The 25,299-nt window shown below is 43.7% G+C and overlaps 1 protein-coding gene across 1 annotated transcript in view; it reads left to right on the plus strand.

The window, feature by feature from the left end:
* TLL1 (tolloid like 1) overlaps window positions 1-25,299 on the plus strand; it is a 154,803-nt gene that overhangs the window by 104,139 nt on the left and 25,365 nt on the right. Inside the window, exons 8-9 of the mRNA XM_056855332.1 lie at window positions 1,732-1,856; window positions 10,983-11,098. Coding sequence (XP_056711310.1) covers window positions 1,732-1,856; window positions 10,983-11,098 — 241 coding nt within the window. The remainder of the gene's footprint in view (window positions 1-1,731; window positions 1,857-10,982; window positions 11,099-25,299) is intronic.

Below are 25,299 nucleotides of genomic sequence, written 5' to 3' on the forward strand. Positions count from 1 at the left end.
GTGGTACCTGACTTATGGCAACCCTGATAGGATTTTCAAAGCAAGAGACATTCAGAGGTGGTTTGCCATTTCCTGTCCTGGACCTTCCTTGGTGGTCTCCATCTAGTACTAACTAGAGCCAACCCTGCTTGGCTTCTGAGATCTGATGAGATCAGGCTTGCCTGGGCCATCCAGGTCAGGGCTAAATACAGTTGTGTGTTTGTGTCTGTAAAGTCAAGTCACAGCTGACTTATGTGTCTGTAAAGTCAAGTCACAGCTGACCCCCCTGGTGGGGTTTTCCAGAAAAGTGATTAAGCCATTGCCATTGCCTGCCTCTGCAGAGTTGTCTTGGAGGTCTCCATTCCAAGTATTGACCCAGCTTAGCTTCCAAGATCTGATGAGATCGGGCTTGCCTCAGCCATCCGGGGTCAGGGCTAAACAAAGAATGTGGGACTGTGCATTCATCAGAGCTGTGAAATCCTAGCCACTGTCTTCAGATGGGATAAGTCCTATTTTGACTATGGCAGGAGCAAAATAGAATAATGACTTCCAAGAATGTTAGAAGCAGAGGGGCCAGAAATCTTTCTTAATAAAGGTTATTCCAGGATACTGTATAGAAATAAAGCATTCTGCCAAGAATAGGAACAATGTGGGATGCTTTCAGCTACTGTATAGTAGAATTTCTCTTATTCATGGACAAAACATATCTTCTTATTTTTGAGTGACACTAATTTGATCATTTTTGGATTACAGTAATGGGAAAGAGAACCTTCAGGAAATACTCAATGTGTATAGTGACAAAAAGTCAAGCAATCTGGATTTGTTCTTGTATGCAAGTGTAGGAACAGCACAGTTAAAAGTTTTTTTCCACCAAGTAGAGGCATGCTCTATTCTTTAGGCCTTCTTTGGACATTCTCTTAATTTTTAATTGAGGTGTCTCAATAAACCAGTTCTTTGGGATTCAGAACACTATCTCTGATGGTTGCTCATGATGACAAAAACAAGGGATTTCTGCTAGACATCCAGGACCCTATTCTAGGGTATGATGCACCAGTAAATAAATATCTAGGATGAGGTATGATAGTGGGAAACAACATCTAATCAAAACACAGTTAATAAACATAAACCTATGTCATGCACATCAAAGTATTATGGAAATGAGTGGGCCCCAGAAATGTAATGATCCTTAAAAGCATGAGAAGGCCCTTAAAGCAATTAATGACTATGTAAATTGACTTAAAAATATGTAGGACACATGGATGGGCTTAGAAACCATTATAAATTAAAATTATTCTAAGATCAGACACAGGAAAGTCTCAAAATAATGAGTTGCAGTGTTTGTAACAATTTACTAAATAACGGGCTTGAGCAGAAAAGTTTCTACAAATTCGTGTGTGTTTGTAAATCACAAACCAGGGAAATTAAATATTTCATTATAATGCTAATTACATTCCAAAAGAGTACAGGTAGATTTGTTTTATATGTTTGTTATATCTTAAATTCTACTAAGATATGTAATTTTTAAAGAAAATTTTTTAAAGAAAAATTACAGGCCAAATGATTTAAACAAATCACAGTTGCCCCTGGTTGCTTATCTAGTTGTTGAATTTTCTGTTATGCTACCTTCTGTTCAATTATAAATACCAATTTGGCCTAGTAGATTGCATTGTCTGTAAAACAATATATATATAAATTCAAAGTCTAGTTTTATATGAAAATTGATTTGGTTTCTTTGGTCTCTTAATATTTTAGGGGCATGTTTCTGGATACCATACTTCCTTCCCGTGATGACAATGGTATACGACCTGCCATTGGTCAGCGTACCCGATTAAGTAAAGGTGACATTGCACAAGCAAGAAAGCTGTACAGATGTCCAGGTACCCACCAAGTAGTATGCTAATGTGCATTAACTGATCTTTTTGAATTAGCACTGAGCAGACTGTTTGCATGCATGTCAGATCATAAACATTTCTAAGGCATAAGAAATCTAGAATGCTAGGCACTAAAACATAAATGGCCTGGATTTCCATTTACTGAATTATGTGTTGTTTCTGTGCCTTGCCTACTTTAGCAATTTACTTATTGGAGATGAACACAGGGTTGCTAGGTCTTCTGATGACAACCCCTGACCCTTTCCAGTGCTCAGTAGGCCAGTACGGGGAAACAGGAGGGGGGAAAAAATCACCATTGTCATGATGGCATTCTGTCACTTCCAGGGAAAACCCAGAAATGACGACACTGTTACACTGACAGTGCCTCCCAGTCTACCACCGGGTGCCAGCCATGGCTGGCAACCCTAGATGAAGGTGGGGGAAATTTTTTATTGCTTCTTGTTTAAAATATTGTAGTTCAAACCCAGAACTATGTTTAAGTAGGTGATGAACATTCCAGTACTGGAATGTCCTGCGAAACAGTTACTTGGTTTTTTTGTGTGTGTTTTTGCTTTGGAAATAATGAACAGAGATCAGGAATTGTTTATACAGAATGTTTAATGTTTATACAGAAGTCTAATTGCATCGAATCCTGAAACTTGGCACTTGATTCTTTGGCAACTGTTCCTCTGTTGCATGCCATCCTGTTCTCAGGATGGTCCCACAAACTTCCAGCAGCACCTATTCTTATTCTGCTTCCCAGATTGTGTGATGCATTACCATTCACATTTGCCCACCAAGAGTTGCCAACCTCCAGAGGATGGCTGGAGATCTCCTGCTATTACAGTTAATCTCCAGGTGACAGAGATCAATTCACCTGGAGAAAATGGCCTCTATATCATCATACCTCATTGAAGTCCCTCCCTTCCCCAAACCTTGCCTCCTCAGGCTCCACCCCCAAACTCTCCAGGTATTTCCCAACCTGGAGCTGGCAACCCTATGCCCACCCCTTATGTCACTTCCCTTTCCTGCCTGAAGCCTTTGTCTCTGCTTGGTCTGGGGTGATGCTGCTGGATCCCACCTCAGGATTACTAGCTCTCCGGTGTCTCAGGGGGAGAGCAGGGGGAGGCCACCTCTATATTTCAATTATTTATTGCTTCCTGGAAGTACTTACATTTGTGTCTCACTCACTGTTTCTACACTTTGGCTGAATATTATTATAAACAATTAAATGGGCCATCGTGCAACATATGCATGCCAAAGGCACAAATCATACTGAAAGAACCTGCAGTTTTGTTCATTTAGCTAGGCAATACAGGAAATATAACCAGCATTAAACTTTAAAAAGGGGTGTACATGATCACAGTGAAAACACAGATGTATATTACAGAGGCAGTAATTAGTTTTTTCTGGCATGAAAAGTGGTAAAATTAGTTCTAAAAAACTGTGAATAACTCACTCACTGTATTTTATATTTGCACTTGCCTTTAACAACAAAACCCACTATTAATGTGCTGTAACACAGAGTTCAAGTTTGCTAACAGCAAGCCATTTAAAAATCTACTCACACATAAGATGTATGTTGTATGTTGTAATAGCAATTATGGCCAGAAATCCTCTCAATTCTCTTGCTTTGGACTTTCAGCTAATTACACTGGGAGCCACTGAACGGTTGCAATGTAGTGTGCTTTTAAATTAGGAATGCCAAAATATTGTTCAGTCAAAAGCAGGGTTTGAAATTTTTGCAAGATAACATCTAATCTATATGACAAATAGGGAAGATGGCATCATATTCTGCTGTTATTTGTAGCCAGCGTGTCAGAAATGTCACAAGGTATCCATAAACCACACTTAACAAAATGGCAGCCCTTGTGGGCACGGCAGTGAAATTACAGCATTCAGCCCATTCTACTTTTTATATGAAAGTGAGAATTATTCGGTTAATGGATGAAACATTGTACTAGTAATGGTTTCCCTTCTGTCCTTCATTTCTTCTGCTGCTTACTAGCGTAAGTGTTTTTTCTTATGAGTTGGATTGTTTTAGTTCACTGATCTGTTCCATAAATTGGTTGGCCTTGTGTTAGAGAGTAATCTGAGCAAATAACACAGACCTTGACATAAGTTTGATAGGAGTAAAAAAGCGAAAGGAGAAAAGAGAAGGGAGGAAAGAGGGAAAACTGGCAAGTCATAAACGTGGGGAAACGCAACTATGTGTATTTATACCATTCAGCTGAGGCTGAAGATGAAACGATCCAGCCCAAGTCTCCTCTTCTATAAACCAGTAAGAATAGTGGGAACACTACTGATGGAGCTTGCAGAGCCTTTTCCCATCTTTTTCCAGACCTCTTGGTGGACAGGAGATGTGCCACAAGACTGGAGGAGGACGAATGTTATCCCAATTTTCAAAAGGAGAAGGGATCACTCAGGAAACCCTTATAGCCCCTTCCAACTCTATGATTCTATGATTCTCTCTGGAGGTCTGAGTCTGGGCATTTTCCAAATGGAAAAAAAATATGGCAACATCTGCTTGATGTAGGCACTTGTTTTTACATCCAAAATGTAGTTATTATTTCATTGAAGGAAATTTAGAAAAAATGGTTTGGGTTCTTTATTGCCCTCTTAAAATTTTTAGTTTTCTTAAATAAAATTTAATTATGAAACTCATATTCTGTAAAGTTTAGAATGAGAAGGGTCCTTTCAGTTCCTAAAATAGAGGCCTGTGCAAGAACCTGGCAAGGTGTAGTTGGAAAACATTGACTTTATCCTGATCACCTATTCATGCCTCAATGATACCAACTAGATTGGTATAATTGTTCTCCATTGCTTTGACTTAGAAGCTAGTGCAACACTGCAAGCTTCAGTGGTGAACTGAAATAACAACTAGGGTTTCTAAGGTAAAAAAAAGGTAAAGGTCTCCTGTGCAAGCACCGGGTCATTCCTGACCCATGGGGTGACATTACATCCCGACATTTCCTAGGCAGACGTTTTTGTTTTACAGGGTGGTTTGCCAGTGCCTTCCCCAGTCATCTTCCCTTTACCCCCAGCAAGCTTGGTACTCATTTTACCGACCTCGGAAGGATGGAAGGCTGAGTCAACCTTGAGCCGGCTACCTGAAACCGGCTTCCGTTGGGATCGAACTCAGGTCGTGAGCAGAGCTTGGACTGCAGTACTGCAACTTACCACTCTGCACCATGGGGCTTCTAAGGCTGGAGATAAATGGGAAAGATGGGCAGTACTCACTTGTTTGACCACCATTATTTCCCCTTACCAAACGCTGCCAGTAGGAGAGCTTCTTTCCTCTCTCCCATGGCTAACTTCAATTCCATGGTGTGTGTACATACAACAAAGCAGACCCATGCCTGATATAAAATGCAACAACACACATATCCAGTCCTTAATTAATCAGATAAACAGTAAAGAATGCCATAACATGCCATCGCAGAAATAAATAAATTTATGATGTTGTTATTAACGATTACACAATTAAGACTTCTTAACAGTAAGAATGATGCAACAAAGGGCGAAAACGCACGATCGCTTTAGCCTCCTTTCTTCCCTGTTCCAGCCAGGATTCAGCCAGGATCGAACGCACCTTTGTGTGTTTGATCCTGGCTGAATCCTGGCTGGAACATGGAAGGAGGCTAAAGCGACCGTGTGTTTTCGCCCAAAGAGTTGTTACCAGGAAGGGAGGAGAGAGGTAACCACATGTCCCGCTGGGGTTTCGTTCAGTATTTGTGTTGGGAGTAGTTCCCATTGCTGAAGACACAAGCAGTGACCTGTCTTTTGAGCAGAAGAAAAAGTGGGGGGTGGGGTGGAGAAAGCGCCCAACAAGGTTGTGAGTGCAAGTAGTGGTCTGTCCCTACATTTGCCTGTAGTCTGTTTGGAATATGGCTAGTATTAAAAATGTAGAATTTTGCTCGATCTTTATGTGGACCTTAAAACCTCAGTTCCCTTGTATGAAATATAAGAAGATCCCTAGATCAGAGAGGTTATGTCCGTGTGAAACAGGGGACATTGAAACCATCGAACATGCACTGATATGTTGCACTGATATGTTGCCCATTCTACCAAACTGCCAAGTTCTTCGCCGTTGCTATTAAAATACACAGAACTTTACTAGAAAATTAAAGTTAGAATATTTTACAATTTATCAATTTAAAGATGATAATTTCAACCAGGGATTGCTTTTATTGATCTTAAACCTTTATATGTATGGGCAGTCTGTGATTTTGCGGTGCAAAACTATTGAGTCTGGAAATTTTGATGTATTGGCACGTGATTGGTCGGTCAACTGTATTACTAAATTTGAATTTGAATTCCCTTCTATCTTACTTTGTGCTTTTTGCATTTGTAGCAGTATGCTTTTTTCATGAAAAGTTTTTAGGCAAATTGTCAGTACATCTTTAATTCCACAGCAATCAGCACTGAGGGAATCCAGGATACCAGCACTGTCTGCAGTTTAGTGGAATTACTAATGATTGCAGAGTTAAAAATAAACAGCTGGTAATTAGCTACGGTACTGATAGCACTGTTTTTATTTATCTGATGTAGTCTAGGAATTTGATCTTCTAAATATTTTTCATGCCACACCAAAGATATTTTTTTAAAAAATCTTAGACACCAATTTTGGACACAACGGTATTAATCATATTTAGTATCCGGGTTGGAACTTAAGTCCATTACTGTCAGATGTTCTCGGGCTAAACTTTCACATTGTGTGAAGGTCCATGATTGGCTCTCTGGATCCTTTTAAAACATTAAAGCTCTGCAATAACAATGACTCAGTGCTGCAGGAGGGAAGGTTTAATGGTTTCTACCACACCATTTCCCCATACTAATCATCCAACAGACAAGCTATTAGCAGTTGTAGGAAAAATGAAAGGTATTCATTTGTATCCGGTTTCTTCCTTCCCTTCTGTCTGTAACAACAGATGAGGGGAGCATCTCCCAGTGCTCCAGTATCAATCAAATTGGATTACGCTGTTAGAAATATCAGGGGCTCCAATCAAGGATTTAACACCATCTAACTAGTTAAACAAAATCTAATATTTTGGCCCTGATGTTAAAGATTTTCTATATCATATACATTCAATGCAGCTTTTGGTTACGCTTCTGGTTCACTGCTGTCAGCTCTAATCCTGTCTTTCAAAAGCGCTGCTGATCTGGTCTTGCTGTCAGAAGCCCTCAGGGGCAAGGTGATAGTTTCAAATGGTCATCGGTCAGCTCATTCCTACCAGATCAGCTGGTGAAACAATGTGTTGATTGAAGGTCATGGAGATAACTGGCAGTCATGTAACAGTAGTGTAGGAATCTGCTTTAATGGCAGAGAAAAGTATTGGTTTGCATTGATAGTGGGTCACAGAGAAGGGTAGTGATCTTGGATTTGGTTCTGAGCGGGGCTCGAGACCCAGTGAGAGATGTAGAGGTTGTTGCACTAATGACCACAATGCTATTGACCACAATGCTATTGTGACCACAATGCTGTTTTTCATATCGACGAAAAGTTACCCCAAAGTCCAAAACTGTAACATTTGATTTCAAAAGAGGGAACCTTACAAAAATGAAGAGAATTGTTAAAAGGAAGCTGAAAGGGGACCACAAGAGAGTCAGATACCTAGAGAATGCCTGGAAGCTATTTAAAACCACACTAATTGAAGCCCAGATAGAATGCATTGCCCAAGTTATGAAAGGCACCTCCAAGTCTAAAAGAATGCCTGCATGGTTAACAATGCAAGGCAAAGAAGTATAACAAGTAAAGAGGCTTATTTTAAAAGGTGGGTCTGCCCCAGTGAATTGAACATAAGGGACCACAGGCTCTGGCAAAAGAAATGTAAATCAATAATTAGGCATGCAAAAAGAGAATTTGAGGAGCAGATTGCTAAAAACAAAGAAAATAAAAATTCTTTAAATATATCCAGAACAGGAAAGCAGCCAGAGAAGCAGTTGGGCCTTTGGATGACCAAGGAATAAAAAGATTGCTAAAGGAGGATGAGGAGATGGCAGAGAAGCTCAATGAATCTGTTGTTTCTGTGTTCAGTGTGAAAAGTGTGGGTCATATACCCATGCTACAGACACTATTTTTAGGAAGGGAGTCTAAAGAACTGAGTCAAATTGAGATGATGAGAGATGAAGTTCTAGACCTATTGGGGAAATAAAAAGCTAGTAAGTATCCAAGTCCTTTTTTATTATTAAAAAAAACAGAGACATTTACAATCACACAGATTGTAGTCCTTCGGGGAATAGATTTCTTCTTACATCTAATACCTCTTATAAAATTATTTCAGTGTTATACAATATACTTAATAAATCCTGTATCTATATAATCTAAACATTATCTATATTATCGCTATTTATCAAATGGAAAGAATAGATTAAAAACATATTCAAAATAACATTGCCATTTCTTCCATGTTTCTTCCATCGGCTTTTCTTTCATCATATTGGTTAATCTGTCCATCACCGCAAATTCTTCCATTTTCTGATGTCACTTTTCCAAATCTGGAACGTCCTCTTGTTTCCAAAGAGCTCCCAATACTAATCTGGCTGCTGTTGTCAAGTATCCAAATAGTTCTTTATGGTTACTTTGCAGATTTTCTGGTTCCATCCCTAACAACATAGTTTCTGGACTCAAAGGAAATTTGATTTTGAGTATTTTCTGCATTTCTTGATGTATTTGTATCCAAAACTTCTCCAAGTCCTGATGGCATACACCCAAGAGTTCTTAGAGAACTCAAATGTGAGATTGTTGATCTACTAACCCATATATGTAACTTATCACTAAATGCAGCTGCTGTACCAGAAGACTGGAGAGTAACAATTGTTACACTTTTTTTAAAAAAAGAAGGGAACCAGGAAATTACAGGCCAGTAGGCTAATGTCTGTCCCAGGCAAATTACTATAAACTGTAATCAAAGAAAGAATTATTAGGTTCATAGTGGAACAAAGCCTGCTGAGGGAAAATCAGCATGGCTTCTGCAAAGAGAAGTCTTTCCTAACCAGCCTTTTGAAGTTCTTTGAGAAAGTGAACAAGCATGTAGACAATGGTAATCTGGTAGACATTATATATTTGGACTTCCAATAGGCTTTTGTCAAGCTACTTCACCGAAGACTCCTGAGTAGTCATGGGATAAGAGGACAGGTTAAATTATAGGAAGCAAAGAGCAGGAATAAATGAACAGTTCTCAAAATGGAGGGAATTAAGCAGTGGGGTCCCACAAGGATCAGTATTATTTAATTTATTCAAAAATGATCTAGAACTAGGGGTGAGTAGTGTAATGGCCAAGTTTGTAAGTGACACAAAATTATTCAGGATGGGGAAAACCAAGAATGACTGTAATTGGGTGAGTGGGCAACAATGTGGCAGATGAAGTTCAGTGTTGGTAAATATAAGGTGATGCAAATTGGAACAAAAAACCCCAACTTCAAGTATAGGCCAGTGGGGTCTGAACTTGCTGAGAGGAAAAAATATCTTGTGGTCATACTAGATAGCTCAATGAAAGCGTCAACCCAGTGTGCTGCAGCAGTGAAAAAGACAAACTCTATGTTTGGGATTACTAGGAAAGGAATTGAAAATAAAATGGCCGATATTATAATAAAAAGGTCAAGGTCCCCTGTGCAAGCACCGGGTCATTCCTGACCCATGGGGTGACATTGCATCCCAATGTTTACTAGGCAGACTTTGTTTATGGGGTGGTTTGCCAGTGCCTTCCCCAGTCATCTTCCCTTTACCCCCAGCAAGCTGGGTACTCATTTTACTGACCTCGGAAGGATGGAAGGCTGAGTCAACCTTGAGCCGGCTACCTGAAACCGACTTCTGTTGGGATCGAACTCAGGTCATGAGCAGAGCTTGGACTGCAGTACTGCAGTTTACTACTCTGCGCCACGGGGCTATCCTTGTATGGATCTATGATGCGGCCTCTTTTGGAATACTGTGTACAGTTGTAGTCACCGTATCTCAAAAAGAACCTAGCAGAGCTGGGAAAAGTACAGAAGAGGGCAACCAAGATGATCAGGGGATTGGAGAACCTTCCCTGTGTGGAAAGGCTGAAGAGTGTGGGGCTTTTCAGTTTAGAAAAGAGACAATTTGGTGGAGGGCAAGGTAGAGGTGTATAAAATTATGAATAGGGTGGAGAGAATTGACAAAGATAACCTTTTCTCCACCCCAAATACTAGAACTCCAAGGACATCCAATGAAGCTGATGGGCTAAAGATTCAGAAGGGACAAAAGGAAGTACTTTTTTACACAGCAAGTGATTAAAATGTGGAATTCGCTGCCATAGACACAGCAAGTGATTAAAATGTGGAATTCGCTGCCATAGGATGTAGTGATGGCCAAAGTTTGAGACAACTCTAAAAGGGGATTAGACCAATTCATGGAGGATCAGTCTATCATCGGCTACTAGCCATGGTGACTAAAGGGGGCCCCTGAATCCCAGTGCCACGAGGCAACAACCAGGAAAGGCCTCTGCCTCTACCTCCTGTTGTTAGCCCTCCAGAAGAACTGGTTGAGGCAGGATGCTGGACTAGATGGACCACTAGTCTAATCCAGCAGGGCTTGTATGTTCTTATGATAAAGCAGAAATTAGAAACAATGTAGTAGAATGATGGGTAAGAAAATTCAGTGACTGACTAACATAGCTTTGCATTTGCTTTAGTTTATTCTCAGAATGTGTGTGTGTTCACATGCATATATTTCTTGTGCTTATTTCTTATGCCTAAACTATCTTCATCTAGCACCCATCTTGAATTAAAGAAATACAAAATGGAAATATTGGTTGTTCTATCATCACAGTAATTACTTCATTGTTTTAGTTCTCCTGTGGTAATTTTCCTATACTGTATCTCTGTGGGGAAAATCAGTTTATGCATGCAGTCTCTTTGATTGACAATAGTAACATTTTATGGACCGCTCTAGTTTTGATTATAGGTAAGGATAAAATATATGGAAATATTCTCACTTTTTTGGTACAGCAAAAAAAATAATGGCAGACATTAATGATGATTTCTTTTCACAAACTGCAATCGTTGCATTTATTTCTCCCTCTGCTGGTAATTAATTACAGTAAAGAAGAAACTTTTTTTTTGCACCTCATAAGGCAACTTTCAGTATCTGTAATATTAAATTTCTTTCAGCATGTGGTGAAACATTGCAAGAGTCCACAGGCAACTTTTCCTCTCCTGGATTTCCAAATGGCTATCCTTCGTACACACACTGCATATGGAGAATTTCAGTGACACCAGGAGAGAAGGTACTTTGCTAGAATTCTCAAGTGTCCAACTCATGCACCCTCAGACAAATACAATATTATTTTGTTGATTGTGCACCTGTCTCTTATTTTGGTGGCTTTCTTTTGATTGAAAAGTTTCACTCGAGTGAATAGTTGAAGGGTTTTAAGATGGATTAAAGGGTTCAAGCCTTTGAACTATTCTGCCATCCATTCAATTTAGTCCTTCTTAGCAATGCTGCTTCCATTTGTACCTGACACACCATGTGAAACAAGCATTCTAGTCTTCTGAGTTTTATGTCTGGTACCAAGGAAGGCAGCATGGCATAGCCCTATCTCATCAGATCTCAGATGCTAAGCAGGGTCAATCCTTGGAAAGGAGACCACAAAAGAAGACTCTGCAGAAGAAGGCAACGGCAACCACCTTTGCTTTATCACTTACCTTGCAAGCCCTTGCCAGGGTCACCATAAGTCGGCTGTGACTTGATGGCACTTTACACACACATACACCATTGTTGCCAGCTTTAGCATGATGGAGGGAAATATACTCATGGACAGAGAGATGACTGAAAAATTGCATGACATTGATAAACGTTATCCAAGGGAACATTAATTGTGGAGGGAAAGCATTTGTACCACACTAAACTTCTTGGAGGAAATGTGGGCTGATATATTATTACTCTTTAAGTTGATACTGTTTATACTGTGCACACTCCTGCATCCTTAAAAGTAGGTCACACTGTGTGTTCTCTCTACGTAGTATATTCCAGTGGGTTCTTAAGCCAACAGTTATAAAGTAAGCCATCCCTTCTATATAATAATTCCAAGAAAGACTGATAATCAGACTCAATTCTTAGCATAAATTATGCTATGCAATACAGCTGTTCTCACTTTGCTTTATTTTAAGAATGCACTTGAAATATTCCCACTCTTTATCATCTACCTTTCTTCCACCATGGAAGCCAAGGCAGAGTATGTAGGACTCCTAAGGGGAGTCCCAGCAGTCCGTGCTCTAACCAGACCCAGACTACTTAGATTCAGTGAAGATCCCATATCATGTGCCTTCCAGCCACACCCTGTGACCAACGGCTGGGCACTCTTGTTAAAACAATCCTGAACACATTTTATGCTGGAGTTTCCCTTTGTTTTATGGTATTTTAGGCTTTCCTGCCCCAGCTGTGAAGATACGTGATTCATTATTCTGCCTAAGACAGCACTGCCACTGCTGAATTTGCTTGTGTAACCAATAATTTCTCAGTTGTGCTGACAAATGTTCATTGATTGCTTGTCTCTTGAGACTTCCAGTCATCCTGTCCTCATGAGCTGTTGATCTGTCTTGTCTTCTTTCTCTGCTGAGTCGCAGAATACAAAAGTTAAAATAAATATATATGTGTTCCAGACTGCAGGTAATATAATAGTTAGCTGTTGCATGCTGCGATTTTGAAAAGGTAGCATGGGGGTACTAAGGTTTATATTCCAGCACTGGGTGCAGTGAACTACAGTTCCTCTTTTAAAAGTTTCCCCTCCCCTCCATCAGGGTGGCTTTCTTGATGTTGAGAGCTGATATGATATAGTGGTTTCAGTGCTGGACTTGTTCCTCCGGTACTGGAAGCATCCAGTCGTGCAAGACTGGTGTCTTTCAGTGATCTGGAAAGCACCGCACAGAGGACTATCATTGCAACAGACAAAGGGCGAAAGCACACAGTCGCTTTAGCCTCCTTTATTCCCTGTTTCAGCCAGGATTCAGCCAGGATTGAACGCATGCATTTTCGCCGAACGTGCTTTCGATCCTGGCTGAAACAGGGAATAAAGGAGGCTAAAGCAACCTTGCATTTTCGCCCAAAGAGAGGCAAAAAATGACAGCAAAGCTCAGTATTCAAGCCAGTGTATGCCACCCCGACTTCTTTGGAGAAAAAGAAGATAATAATCTGAGAATAATCTGATAAAACAAACACGGGCTTGCCCACTGGAAACACTGGAAAGAAATAGTGCTTTTAAGAAATTGTTTTTCTTCTGCATTCTCAGAAAGGCAAAGCAGTTTGAAATTAGAGTAAAAGAACAGACACAATTTCTGTAACATGTTTCCTTCAATTCAGTTTACTGAAACTAATATTTTACTGTACTTCCATTTACGATAAAGCAATATTAGTACAGCGGATGCAGGAACGCTGGAGATGGTGTTATGAAATAACTAATTTCCACTCAACAACTAAAGCCTGCCCTGTGGTTAAATATGTTATCATTGCATATTTCCTGCCTAAATCAAAATAGCCGTGACTCAGAATTTCTGCAGCTTTTAAGTTTATGAGAGGATTAAGCCAATATTTTCCAAGTGTGTCAATTTTTAGTGATAACCCTGAAGCAACAGTCCCACAAAGAGTTAGGCATCCTTAAGGCTACTGGTGTCATATGGCTTAAACCTGCACAACTCATCGTTGAATTGTGGCATTAAACTGAGGGAACTGGGGTGCTGAAATCCCATTTCATTCACTGGAATTAAAAGGGCCAAACTGTGAGCAGGATTGCAACCTGTTTCTGTCCATAAAGATTCCCATTCCCATCCTAGACAAACTATATCATGGGCACATAGCATTCATCTCTGTGATACGTATAGGGCTGTTGAAAAAAAAAATTCGGTAAAATTCGGATTCGGCAAAATTTGGCCCATTTTTATTCAGGAAACCCCCAAGTCCGAACTCCCCCACTTTGGGTCCATGCAATTCGGCATGAGATCCGGAGTTCGGGGAAAAATTTGGCCGAATAAAGCCATTAAAAACACAATCTCGCCTTTCCGCGGCTCTGGGGGAGGCATTTTTTGGGGTAGAGGTCCGAAACTTTCAGCGTAGCTTCAGAGGACCCTTCTTGCAAGAACCCCCAAGTTTTGTAAAGATTGGGTCGGGGGAGGCTGAGATATGGGCCCTGAAAGGGGTCCCCCTCCTTAATGTGCATCTCTGACAATGGGGGTTTGCAATTAGCAGAGCTTGCCGCCCACGCCCAAAGCTCCCAGCCCCAACAAACAGCTGAGCTGCGGGAAGCAAGGGCGGGGCAGGTGCGAAGAAGTTTGCAAACCATGCAAACCATGCAAACCATGCAAAACAACACGTTTGCAACCATACAAAGCAACACCATGCAAAGCCTGGGAGTTTGCAAACCATGGAAAGGGACAGAGGCATGCTAAAGGAGCAGGAGGGGGTGGAATTTCCTCTTTTGCATCGGACTCGGGACCAGGCAAATGCATTCTTTAAGTCACAATCTGAAAACCAGTTTTGAGCAAGCATCAAAATAGACCTAACCGATCTTATGAATGAGGGAAAACCTGAGGACACACAACTGAAGCCCCCCCCTCAAACCAGGGAGAGAGAGATTCAAGGGGGCACCCCCCCCCAGGCAGAATGGGCGAAAGCCCCTTTGTCTTCCCCCCCACCCACAGAAACTGCTCCCTCCCCCCACACACACAGACTCTGCTTCCCCCACCCACACACACGGGGGGAAAAGTATAGAGAAAAGCCCAAAACGGGTCTTACTGTGGATGTCTTCTGTTCCATCTTCTTCGCCCCTGCCCCACCCTTGCTCCCCGCAGCTCAGCTGTTTGTCGGGGCTGGGAGCTTTGGGCGTGGGCGGCAAGCTCTGCTAATTGCAAACCCCCATTGTCAGAGATGCACATTAAGCCCTGCTGAAACCCAGTTGCTGCATAAAAAAGCATTTTAAGAACAAAAACAAAAAACAGAGCTATTTGAAAGGAAGTGTGTGTGTGTGGGGAGAAAACCAAGCCTCGTTTTTAAAAGCCTTTCTTCTGCTCAGAAAGAACTCAGAGGAAGCAGGAAGCATTTGAATCCCCGCCCCTTGACACGCTGCTTTGTAATTGGCTGTACTGCTTGCTATGAGAGAAACCAAGCTTCTGTGTCCCGCACTTTGCCTTATGCATGGGGATTTCAAGCAGGCTGAGCTTAGGGGAGATGGAAAAATCAGGTTAATGGAGGGATGGAAAGTCCTGGGATTTGTGAGGGCTGACAGTGAGGTCATCTCTAATGGACGGAAAACTCATGCATAACTCCAAGGAACAACCGAGACAGATGGGGGGTGAATGTGAGTGAAAGTCCCTATGCATAAATGACCGCAGACACCACCCAAGGACTGTAACTTGAAGCTAAGCCCTAAGTCTTCAGGTGAAGTGTTGGCTGCTTTTCATTACATGAATGCAAACAGCATTGAAAGAATTTGATCATCACCTATTGGTGAGAAACAGTCACTAAAAATAAGAGATCAGGTGATGGTCGGTTTACTAAGATTGGTCTGGCGTTCCAAATTCATTTATAGCTAGTGATGGGAAAGAATCACAAGACAAAGGACACAGCCTCAAAAAGAGTGTTATATATTTGGATATCTTAAAAAAGAACAGATATAGCATTGAATGATTGTTGCAGGGTTTTTCTTTACATGTTGATTGTCTTAAATAACATTTTTCATTAAGGTGCTTTGATATTTTGCTCTTGTTCAATGCAGCATGAGTTGAGGAACATAGTTCATTTGCAGGGCCTTGAAACAATCATAGGCTCTTGGATTCTAGGTGGTGGTTGGGTTTTTTTGCATAAACATTCCTGTTAAAATCTTGGGTCGATATAATTAGGGATGCTGCAGTATTTTTTTCCCCACAAGTGAGTTCACCAGGTGAATTTACCATAATTGAAGGTGGTCAGCTGACTTGCAGCTGACCAACAGCACTTGCAGCTGAAGACAATTGTCTGCTTCCTCCATTGCAAAGGTGTAAATAAAACAAGGAACTGATCACAAAAAGCAAGGTCAAACACAGTGCCTGAAAGTAGAATGAGATGCATTCCTCTTTCCTAGGAGTAGGACTCATTGAATAAAACGGGACTTATTTCTGAGTAAACCGGTGTAGGACTGTACTCTCAGTCTCCAATGTCTGGAATGACAATCCCAGGCTGGAATGACAGTCCCTGGGATTGGAATGGGAATGGCTTTTCCAGGTCTGTTTTGGCCTCCCCTCAGCTTGCCTACTCCCAGGAAGAAGGATTGTATCCTCTTTCTACTTGCTAGGACCATGCTAAGAAATATACCCACCAACTACTAACTTAACATTTATTATTATTATTATTAAAATGTGTTTTATCTATGACTCTGATCCCATAGGGGATTTCAAACATTGCCCTCTGTGCAGATGGCTGTGTGGGATGCAGGAAATTGTTTTTACACTAGACACCAGTGTGAACTCATTTCTTTGCCACTGTGTGGGGCAATCCTACACATGTTTACTTGGAAGGAAGTCCCACTGTGCGGGAGGAGGACTTATTTCTTACTGAGCAGGCATAGAAATACAGTTATAGTCATGTCTATATATCACTCATGTATTGGCACTGTGTATCAGTACATAGTATAAAAATGAATTTGTAGTATATTAATTCTGAGGTAAAGTGAAATCAGTGCTCCAGAGCCAAATGCTATTTAAGCAGTTCTGGTGTCACAGTCTAAAAATATATGTTATTAATGGATACAATCTGTTCTGTCAATGATGACTAACTGCATGAAAATTCCAGATTGTCATTTCTACAGAAAGGCCTCAGTCAACAAATGAACAGTTTCTTCCTCTGCAGAGGTGCCATTTAAAGACAGCGGGGGATGGGGTGTCCCTCCCCTCTTCTATTTCAGACTCTATGAGCACACACCAAAGGCACAAATCCCTTTGCTCCAAAGAGAGAGAGAGAGAGAAGTCTGACTCTGTTGTGTATTTTTTTTTATTTTTTAGATTTTTGTTGATTTTTAATAAAAGATACAAAAATAGAAAAAAAAGGAAAAAAAGGAAAAGGGATAGAAAAAAAGATATACATAACAATAATAATGAGAAAAAACAAACAAATAATACAGAGAAATATTTACAGCGCACTATTACGACCACAACTAGTACATTAATATTTACTATCTATTCTTTTAAAAATCAAAGGCCCATAGTGCGCCATACTCTACCACCCACCACAGTGCCCTTCACCATTGGACTTCCGGCGAGGTGTTATGACAGTACACAAAAACAGCCTATTAGTCTATTCCATGATTAAAAAATCACATTAAACTATAATTCGTTAAATATACCTTTGAAATCCGTTTTTGCCAGTTTATCCCAATATGCGACGGCCTTTGACCAAGTATTTTTATATTCATCCAAATCTTTACATGATTTACTCTGTTGTGTATTGATAATGCTGCTATAGTATGAAGTGTTCTTTTTAAATAATAGCAACACTGCTTTTTTGCAGTTGGCCGTTGTATCTTTCGGAATCTCACCTTCTCCCCCAAGTAAAATCTGAAATGGCATTCCTGTTTAACTGGAAAAGAGAGAGTATACGAGGTTGTGAGAATGGGGCAAAGAAAATTACTCCTTCTCCCAGACATCAGCTGTGATAATCAAGAGACCACTTTATTTCCTAGCAAGATAAGGATCTGCAGCTCCAAAGGCAATCACAGTTCAGGCTACTGATGGGATGCAGAAGAGTCAGGCCTCCTCTGACTGTACAGCCCTTTATTCTGGGTGAGGCCCTCCCTAGCTCTGAACTCTGAGAAGTCATACACTACCCACACAGTTCCTTGCCAAGCATTTACTGATGCTCAAAGGAGGTGTACCATTTCCTTCCTCCCCATCTGCAAGGTTTCTGGGTCAAGGATAATGGTACCCACCCTCCAGGGGTTCCTGCCCAAGTTCCATGAAAACACCATAGGCCTCAAGTTCTGGTCTGAGAACCTGCCCCGTTGTCTTTGGACTAATGCCTCAGTGTTAGGGTTGCCAACCTCCAGGTACTAGCTGGAGATCTCCTGCTGTTACAGCTGATAGCGGTCAGAAAATGGCCGTTTTGGCAATTGGACTCTACGGCATTGAAGTCCCTCCCCTCCCCAAACCCCACCCTCCTCAGGCTCTGCCCCCAAAGTCTTCAGGTATTTCCCAACCTGGAGCTGGCAACCCTACTCAATGTGCTCACCTACACTTTACTTTGAGAACTTAACCCACTTTACCTACACTGAAATCGCCACCAGATGAAATTGATGCCTAAGGTAACTGACCCAGTAGGGTCAGGGAAAGTCTACCACTGTGGTCTTCAGAGTGATGCAGGCAACCCCACACACCCCAAATACCTGGCTTGAATGGCAATTGGGGTGGAACGGCAAAATATTCCTGCTCAGCTCCAGAAATTGACCAGCTTGTGCCCATTCTGAAACATCAGTAGGAAGGGCAGGTGCTCTGGGAGGTAGGTGAAATAGGCAAAGGCTGATGTGATGGTGCTTTAAATAAGCCTTCGGCTGGTCCATCCCTCATACCATGTGTCTTCTTGCATGGGCACATCAATACCCACTGGCTCCCTTCTGTGGGCTGTCAGCACTCTTGCCTCACACTTTGCTGGGGAGTGGATGGAGTGGCTTTGTGTGGATATTTTTATTCCTTCTCTAGAACAGTGGAGTTTTAAAAAGTGTCCCTTATTGTTTCCAGGTATCAGGTGAAGGAGGTTCCTGCGTTCTCTGTCAGCACCTCACACTAAACTTCTAAGGAGAAGTGTACCATCTAAGTCTTTGTTTTTGAGAATTTTCTCTGAGCCAAACATGATCTGCGTTGCAAGTTCATTGTTTGGAATTCTCAGTGATATTTTAAACTCAGTTTTAAAATGTGTAAGGGTCTCATTCCAATTGGTACCATTGTGCATTGGGGGTGGCCTTTAAGCCTTCCCTCCTGCACGGTTTTCCTGACCTGAAATAGTTCTGGGGAACAACTGTTTGCATTGTTGAGCTAAACATTAAAAGCCTCCTCCACCCCCACACCCTGTGATTCTGATTCAAAATAAACCCTTCAAATAAAACTTTTTTAAAAAATTACTGCATTTTTTTTCTGATTTGGCCATGCTCTTCTGAAAAATTGGGGGTTTTCTTACTGCCACTATACCGTAGGGTATTATTTTTTCCTTAGACAGTGAGGATGCAATCCTAAGAGGAGAGGTGAATGTGTTCAGGGAGATGACTTACCTTTATGCTGGTGTATCTTCTGTGTAAGGGCCAGTTACGCTGGTGCAGGCCCACGCCACTGCTCTGCCACTCTGGAGCGCCAGCACAATCCCAATGTGGCTGTCCATCAATGCTATTGAGGCATAGTTTTCTCCGCCGACATGGTTATGGGCAGCTCTGGGAGCATGGCTGGAGTTAGCTCTCTAAGCCCTTTCAGGCTGGAATGCCCCTGTCAGAGGCACAAAGTTACACCAACAAAAATTACAGCATAGTCTACATGTGCCAATTGTTCTAAAAAATAAAGTCCCCCCTCCACTGCCACAGTCATACCCACAAGAGCCAAAGTAGCTCAGGATGTCGACTACAGCCATGATGAATCATCTCCCTCCCCTGTGGCTGCCAAGCCCCCTCCCTAGCCTGCAATTGCGCCCCCCCCAGCCCTACAAAAACCCCAGCTAGGACACTGCACAGCTCACTAATTAGGGCTCACGGCACAGGACTATGTCTCAGAGTTCCCTGATGTGCAGACTTAGAACGAACACTGAGGCACTTTGGTGACAAGAAAGCACAGAAAAGGCACTTTGTACCAACATCCAACGGGAACAGCAAAGATCATATTATGTGGTTAGCCATTCCCATTTCAGAACCCAAACAGGTACCCCATCTCCGGAGGCAGGACCCAAAGGGGCGGCCATGCAATGACAGGTAAGTAGGGGCCTATTTCCCAAACCTGCTTCCCTGTTCCCCTTGCTCATGGCCTGGAGCCGCCTTAGTGGCGCTGCCTCCCACACCTGAACCCAGCAGCATTGCAGTCAAGCAGGGGCAGCAGGAGTCCTAGCCTCCCAGCACCGTGGCCCCTCATGCATGGGGGGGGGATCGGCACATGGGGAGTGCTGTGGGAGAGCTTCCGGGGGAGGGGGCCCAAGGTTTCAGCTCCACACTGGGCTGTAAGCTCATTCCTTTGGGGGGCACCCCCCGGCCAGGCACTTTGTGGAGGGTGGTGTGGTGGAGCCCCCCTCCATTCTAAGTGGAGTAGTTTGCCATTCAACCCTTGAACTCATTCTCTTGCAGGGGCAGAGCCCTGTACAGCTGCTGCTGTGGTGGATGGATCTTTAGCAGTCACTGAGCACTTCAATGCAGGACAGGTGAATATGGTGCCAGCCTGTGCCTTGGGGGCGGGGAGAGGAATTTGCAGTGGAGTTCTGCCCCGTGGGCCACAGAGTGGAGGCCCTGGTGGGCTGTACAGACATGGCTGCTTGTTGACACTGCACATGCCTCTGTTTTGCTTTCCTGCAGGTGAGTCCACAGGGAGACCTCTGGCTGTGGCTGGTGCCGTTGCCCCCACACTGCCCAGTCTACTGTCGCAGCCCGCCTCCTGGAGTGAAGCATTGCACTCAGCCAGCCCATCCAAGTTCCACCTGTGACTCTACCCCACTGAGATGCATGTCGTACTAGGGAAGGCTCAGTCCATATCCCCATGGCCCCCTGGAGGTGGCAACCTGAGTCATCAGACCTCACCATGATTTGCAGGTCAATAAAATCTAGCTTGTGCCACAACCGTGTCTCTGTCTGTTTGGTTGCAACTGCATGACAGGAGCTCCACATCCCTCCCTGCCCCACTCCCTCCACACCCTATCTGTGACTCTCCTTGAGGATTGCCCAATGACATGTCCAAGAGGGATAGCACTTGGGTGGCTGGGGATGGTTGTGCAGGTGCCGCTGGTCCAATACATCCAATCATCTCATAACTTCTTTTGAATCTTTAGGTATGAGAGACTTTAACAAACTTGAACAACAAAAAATTCCAAAACATTATAACCTTACTAAAGAGGAACAGGCAGCCTTAGAAAGCTTAAAAAACGATAAAGAGATCATGATCAAGAATGCCGATAAGGGCGGGGCAATTGTCTGATGAACAAAAAAAGACTACATAGAAGAGGCATTATCTCAACTTAGCAACCATAATTATTATGTACAGGTGAATAAAGATCCCATGGAATCCGTATCACTAGTAATTAGAACAACTATATATAGATGGAGGGTGCTGATGCCTGCCTTGCATCGATGAGCACAGCACATTCTTTGCTGTCGCGCTGCCACCAGAACAGAGTGCTGGCAGTAGGTGGATGTGTCGCAGGAGGGAGCGCCATGCCAGGTCCCCCCCACCCCCCGCTCACCTCGTTGGCTGCAGTGTGAAGGGGGGATGGGCCAGTGGATGGTCTGGGTGAATGAACCACTGTGTGGTGGTTAGAGTATCGGACTAGGCTCTGGGAGCCTCAGATTCAAATCCCCACTCATGACATGAAACTAGCTGGGTGGCCTTGGGCTCGACACAGAGACTCGGCCTCAGTGAAGATCAAATGGAGGAGAGGAAAATGATGTAAGCCACTTTGGGTCCCCATTGGGGAAAAAGGCAGGATATGCATACAGTAAAGGAATGAAGTAAATAAATGTATGCCAGCACTAGGAGGAGGGGGGGACTCTATCCCAGGGGAAGACATCGGGGGAAGTATCACTGAGGGGGCAGAGGATTGTGGGGTCCCTGAAGTCAACGGTTGGGGGGAGGCAATGCAGTGGGCAGACTTGATGTCTTTGGAGGGGGTGGGGAGGCCACTGGTAGGGGAGGCAGGCAGCTGACTCAAGTCCTGGCTGCTCTAGCAGGGGTCTTGGAGCCCTTGCTGGGGCCCTGGGGTGGCAACTGAGCAGGGGTGGCTGGAGACCTACCATTGGGGAAGGATGCTTCTAGGGCATGGAGGGTTTGGCAGCATCTCTGGGAGCAGCTGCCAGGTACCTGGCAGGGGTTGCTGGATGTCACAAAGTACATCAGGGACAGCCAGGGGTGCCTGACAAGATTGCCCATTGGGAACAGTGAGAGATGGTGGAATGCCAATTGCCTTGCATAGGCTCCATTGAAATATATTACTGAACACAAGTTACATTGAGTGCAGAACGTATTAGAATGGTCTCTGGGCTCAGATAGATTGCTCTGAGTCTGGAATGGCAACACCCAAAGTGGAAGAATGGTCATTCCAGTCCCAGAACACTTGTGCTCCATTGAGGAGGCTACTGGGGGATCTGTGGGCATGTCCCCACATCTAAGCCCACCCCAATGGGCCCCTCTCCTGCTCTGATGCTGGTAGGAGTGGCCAAGGGGTGCCCTCAGGAGTGTGGCTGGGCTGGCAGGAGGAGCCCCACAGGTGAGCAGCGGAGCTCCCTGGCTGGGTGCACTCTCCTTGTCATCTCCCTTTGCCCCTTCTTAGGTGAGGACACCCTTTGCAACATGTGGGCTGAGAGCCTGCTTGGGTTCTCTGCAGGAGGGAGATTGCTTGGGCCCTTGCCAACTCCGTCAACTGCCCAGGGACTTGTGATAGGACTCTGTTCTTTTAAGAGGTGAGGGGATGCACTGCAGGCATAGAGCCAACTTCCCCGGCCATGTCCCTTTCTGCCCCTGTGAAAAGCATTGGCCTGGCCTCCCAGACCTGCCAGCCCCTGATTAGTCCCGCCTGCCTTGCCTGCCATGGCCCAGCCATCACAACGCAACACTTGAATGGGTTGCTACAGTGCAGTTGCAGTTGCTGAGGACGCTGACGTGGTTGTGGGAGTGAAAAACCAGGTGCAAACTCTTTTTCCTGCTGGCCACTAACTAAGCAAACCCTTCAGAGAGCAGACTAGTGGCACCACAGTTAACATTGCTGACTGACCGCGCCAGCGCAGGTGGCCCTTTGGATTGCACTGCTCATCTTCCTTAAGAAACTGAAATGAATTTCTCACCTCTTTTTTTGCACAAATGCAAGGTGTTCGTAGGAAGAGAAAGTCTGCATTTACCCAGGCTTTGTCAGTGATGCCCGGCTAAGGTATGATGCAGTGGTACCGTGTGTAGTGCTATGAAAATGTGCAGCTCGCTTTGGAACACAGAATATCATTACAATATGTCCTCTGGGCTCAAGGACTCTGTACGAAATCATGAGTCACCATAGCTTAGCCTTCATCGTGAGTTTCTTGCGGGAAAAAAAATCTCCTTACTAGAATTCTTCAGAATGTGAAATTATACCTCACTTAACTAGCTGTGCCCTCTGCATCTTAAAGAGATAAGGAACAGGAGAAGGCATTTTGGGGACCATAGCATCCTCCACTTGATATTTTCTCTTAAGTCCAACAGCCTACCTACATGCCTACTCAGAGGTCATATCCAGAGCCTCACAAGATCCTGCCTCATTACCATTGGCTTCATCCTCATCCATGAAGAATGCCACAAATGAACTTACCTTTCTAATGAAGTATCAGATGATGATGGTGATAATGCTTAGTATTTATATGTTGATTCTTGGGTATTCAGAATGTTTTACCTACTGGTTACTAATACTCAACAACCTTAAAAGAAGCATTGTTGTCCCTATCTTGCAGACAAGAACTTAAAGCCAGAAATACGAAGATTAGCCATTCTTTCTCCTCCACCATCAATAGACATAATGAAAAAAGTAGAACCCATAGCTGTAGTGTTTGGGGGCAAAAATAATATTTTATAGTTTATAAAATTATAATATTTTATAGTTTATAAAATTATATATTTATAAAATAATATTTTATAGTTTGGGGGCAAAAATAATATTTTCCCTGCTTTATCTTATAACCTTTAAGGTGCATTTTTAATCTTTCATGAAGTGCTATGAAGTTGAAGCAAAAGCATTACTTTCAGTGTAATCCTGGGGGGGGGGCAAATGGGCTTTTAGAGAGCCAACCGACCCTGTGAAGAATTTTTTTTAAAAAAAATTGATGTATTTGTATATCTAATTGTAAATAGAAAAGTATTAGAATGAACCTGAGGGGAGAGCAGGACCTTCTGTGGGACAGGAAGGGTGCGAGGGAAAGGAGCTTGGCTCAGATGAGCTGGCCTGAGCCCCTTGCACAGAACTTGGATGGCAGCGTAAGTGATGCGTAAGTGATGCAGGCAGATGCTGTATGATAGTTAGACGTCTTGCATCGATGAGCACAGCGCCTTCTTCACTGTTGCACTGCCACCCAAACAGAGCACTGGCGGCAGGTGGATGTGTCGCAGGAGGGAGCACCATGCCAGGGAAGGTTGGCCAGGGCCTGCGGAGAGAGAGTGCTTAGTTCAACATGGTCAAATGGGTTTGAGGCTCTGTGACACAGCTGCCTCATGCCGCACCCCACCTTAATCTCCCCCCTGTCCCTGCAGATAGCTCCCCTGACTGCGTGGCCTCCTCTTGATGCCTGGTGTCCATTGTGGAAAAGGGGGGAGGCGGAGTGAGACCAGGGTTTCTTTGGCTTCCCACAGTGCCTCACCCTGCCTCCCCATTCCCCTGTGTGTGGGTGGCATGGCTGCGGCAACATCTGGAAGCAGTGATGATCACCACCAGCCTAATTGGAGAGAGGCTGAGAAGGTGCTGCTGTCTAGGTTAGTGGTGGAGCATGCAAGCATAGCAATAGCAACGACCAGGACCAGCTCTGCCACTGCATATTGGCATGCCTTCTGGTACATGGAAGCAGAGTGGGTCTCTGCCCTGGGACAAGCCACCTGGTTTGTACCCTGAAGCACCGGAACAATTCTTTTGGCCTCTCATGGCCCAAAGTGACCATTATGAGTGGGCAGTGACGGAGGGTCTGCCTGGAGCTGAGACCGTCATGCAGGCACTGATATCGCGAGGGGGAGTAGGTGGCCACAGCATCAAGGTGTTGTACAATGAGTGGGAGGGGTCCCACTGCGGGGGCATTCTCCATGCCACCCCCACCCTTCCTAAAACCCCATCACTTGATGACTTCTGTCCTTCTGCATGCAGGTGACTCTCAAAGTGGGGACGCGGTTGCGGGACCATCAAAGTGGTGGCCAAGGGTGGGCGCCTGGATGAACAGTGCCCAAGGCAACCAGGACTCAAATCAAGGTTCAGAGGGAAAAGGGGCCACTGCAAATGTGGCCGCCCCATCTCCCCTGCCGGGGTGCTTGTCCAGGATCCTGGGGCCTGACAACCCAGGCCACCGTGCCCTTCTGCCAAGCCAGAAGCCTGCCACATGAACAAACCTCACAGGGAGAAAACTAATGGTGCCATAGTTACTCTGTGGCCAGCCGCTTTGGGGCAAGAGCTGCTCAGAATTGTTCTCTGTGTTAACAAATGCAGATGTTTGTCAAGCAGTTCTTTGACAATTCCCTCTTGGCTGTGGGGGGTTTCAGGCTTTGGGCCAAGCAACTGATAAAATAATGACTTAAAATT

The sequence above is a fragment of the Euleptes europaea genome, chromosome 9 (assembly GCF_029931775.1).
Source record: "Euleptes europaea isolate rEulEur1 chromosome 9, rEulEur1.hap1, whole genome shotgun sequence".
Taxonomy (NCBI): domain Eukaryota; kingdom Metazoa; phylum Chordata; class Lepidosauria; order Squamata; family Sphaerodactylidae; genus Euleptes; species Euleptes europaea.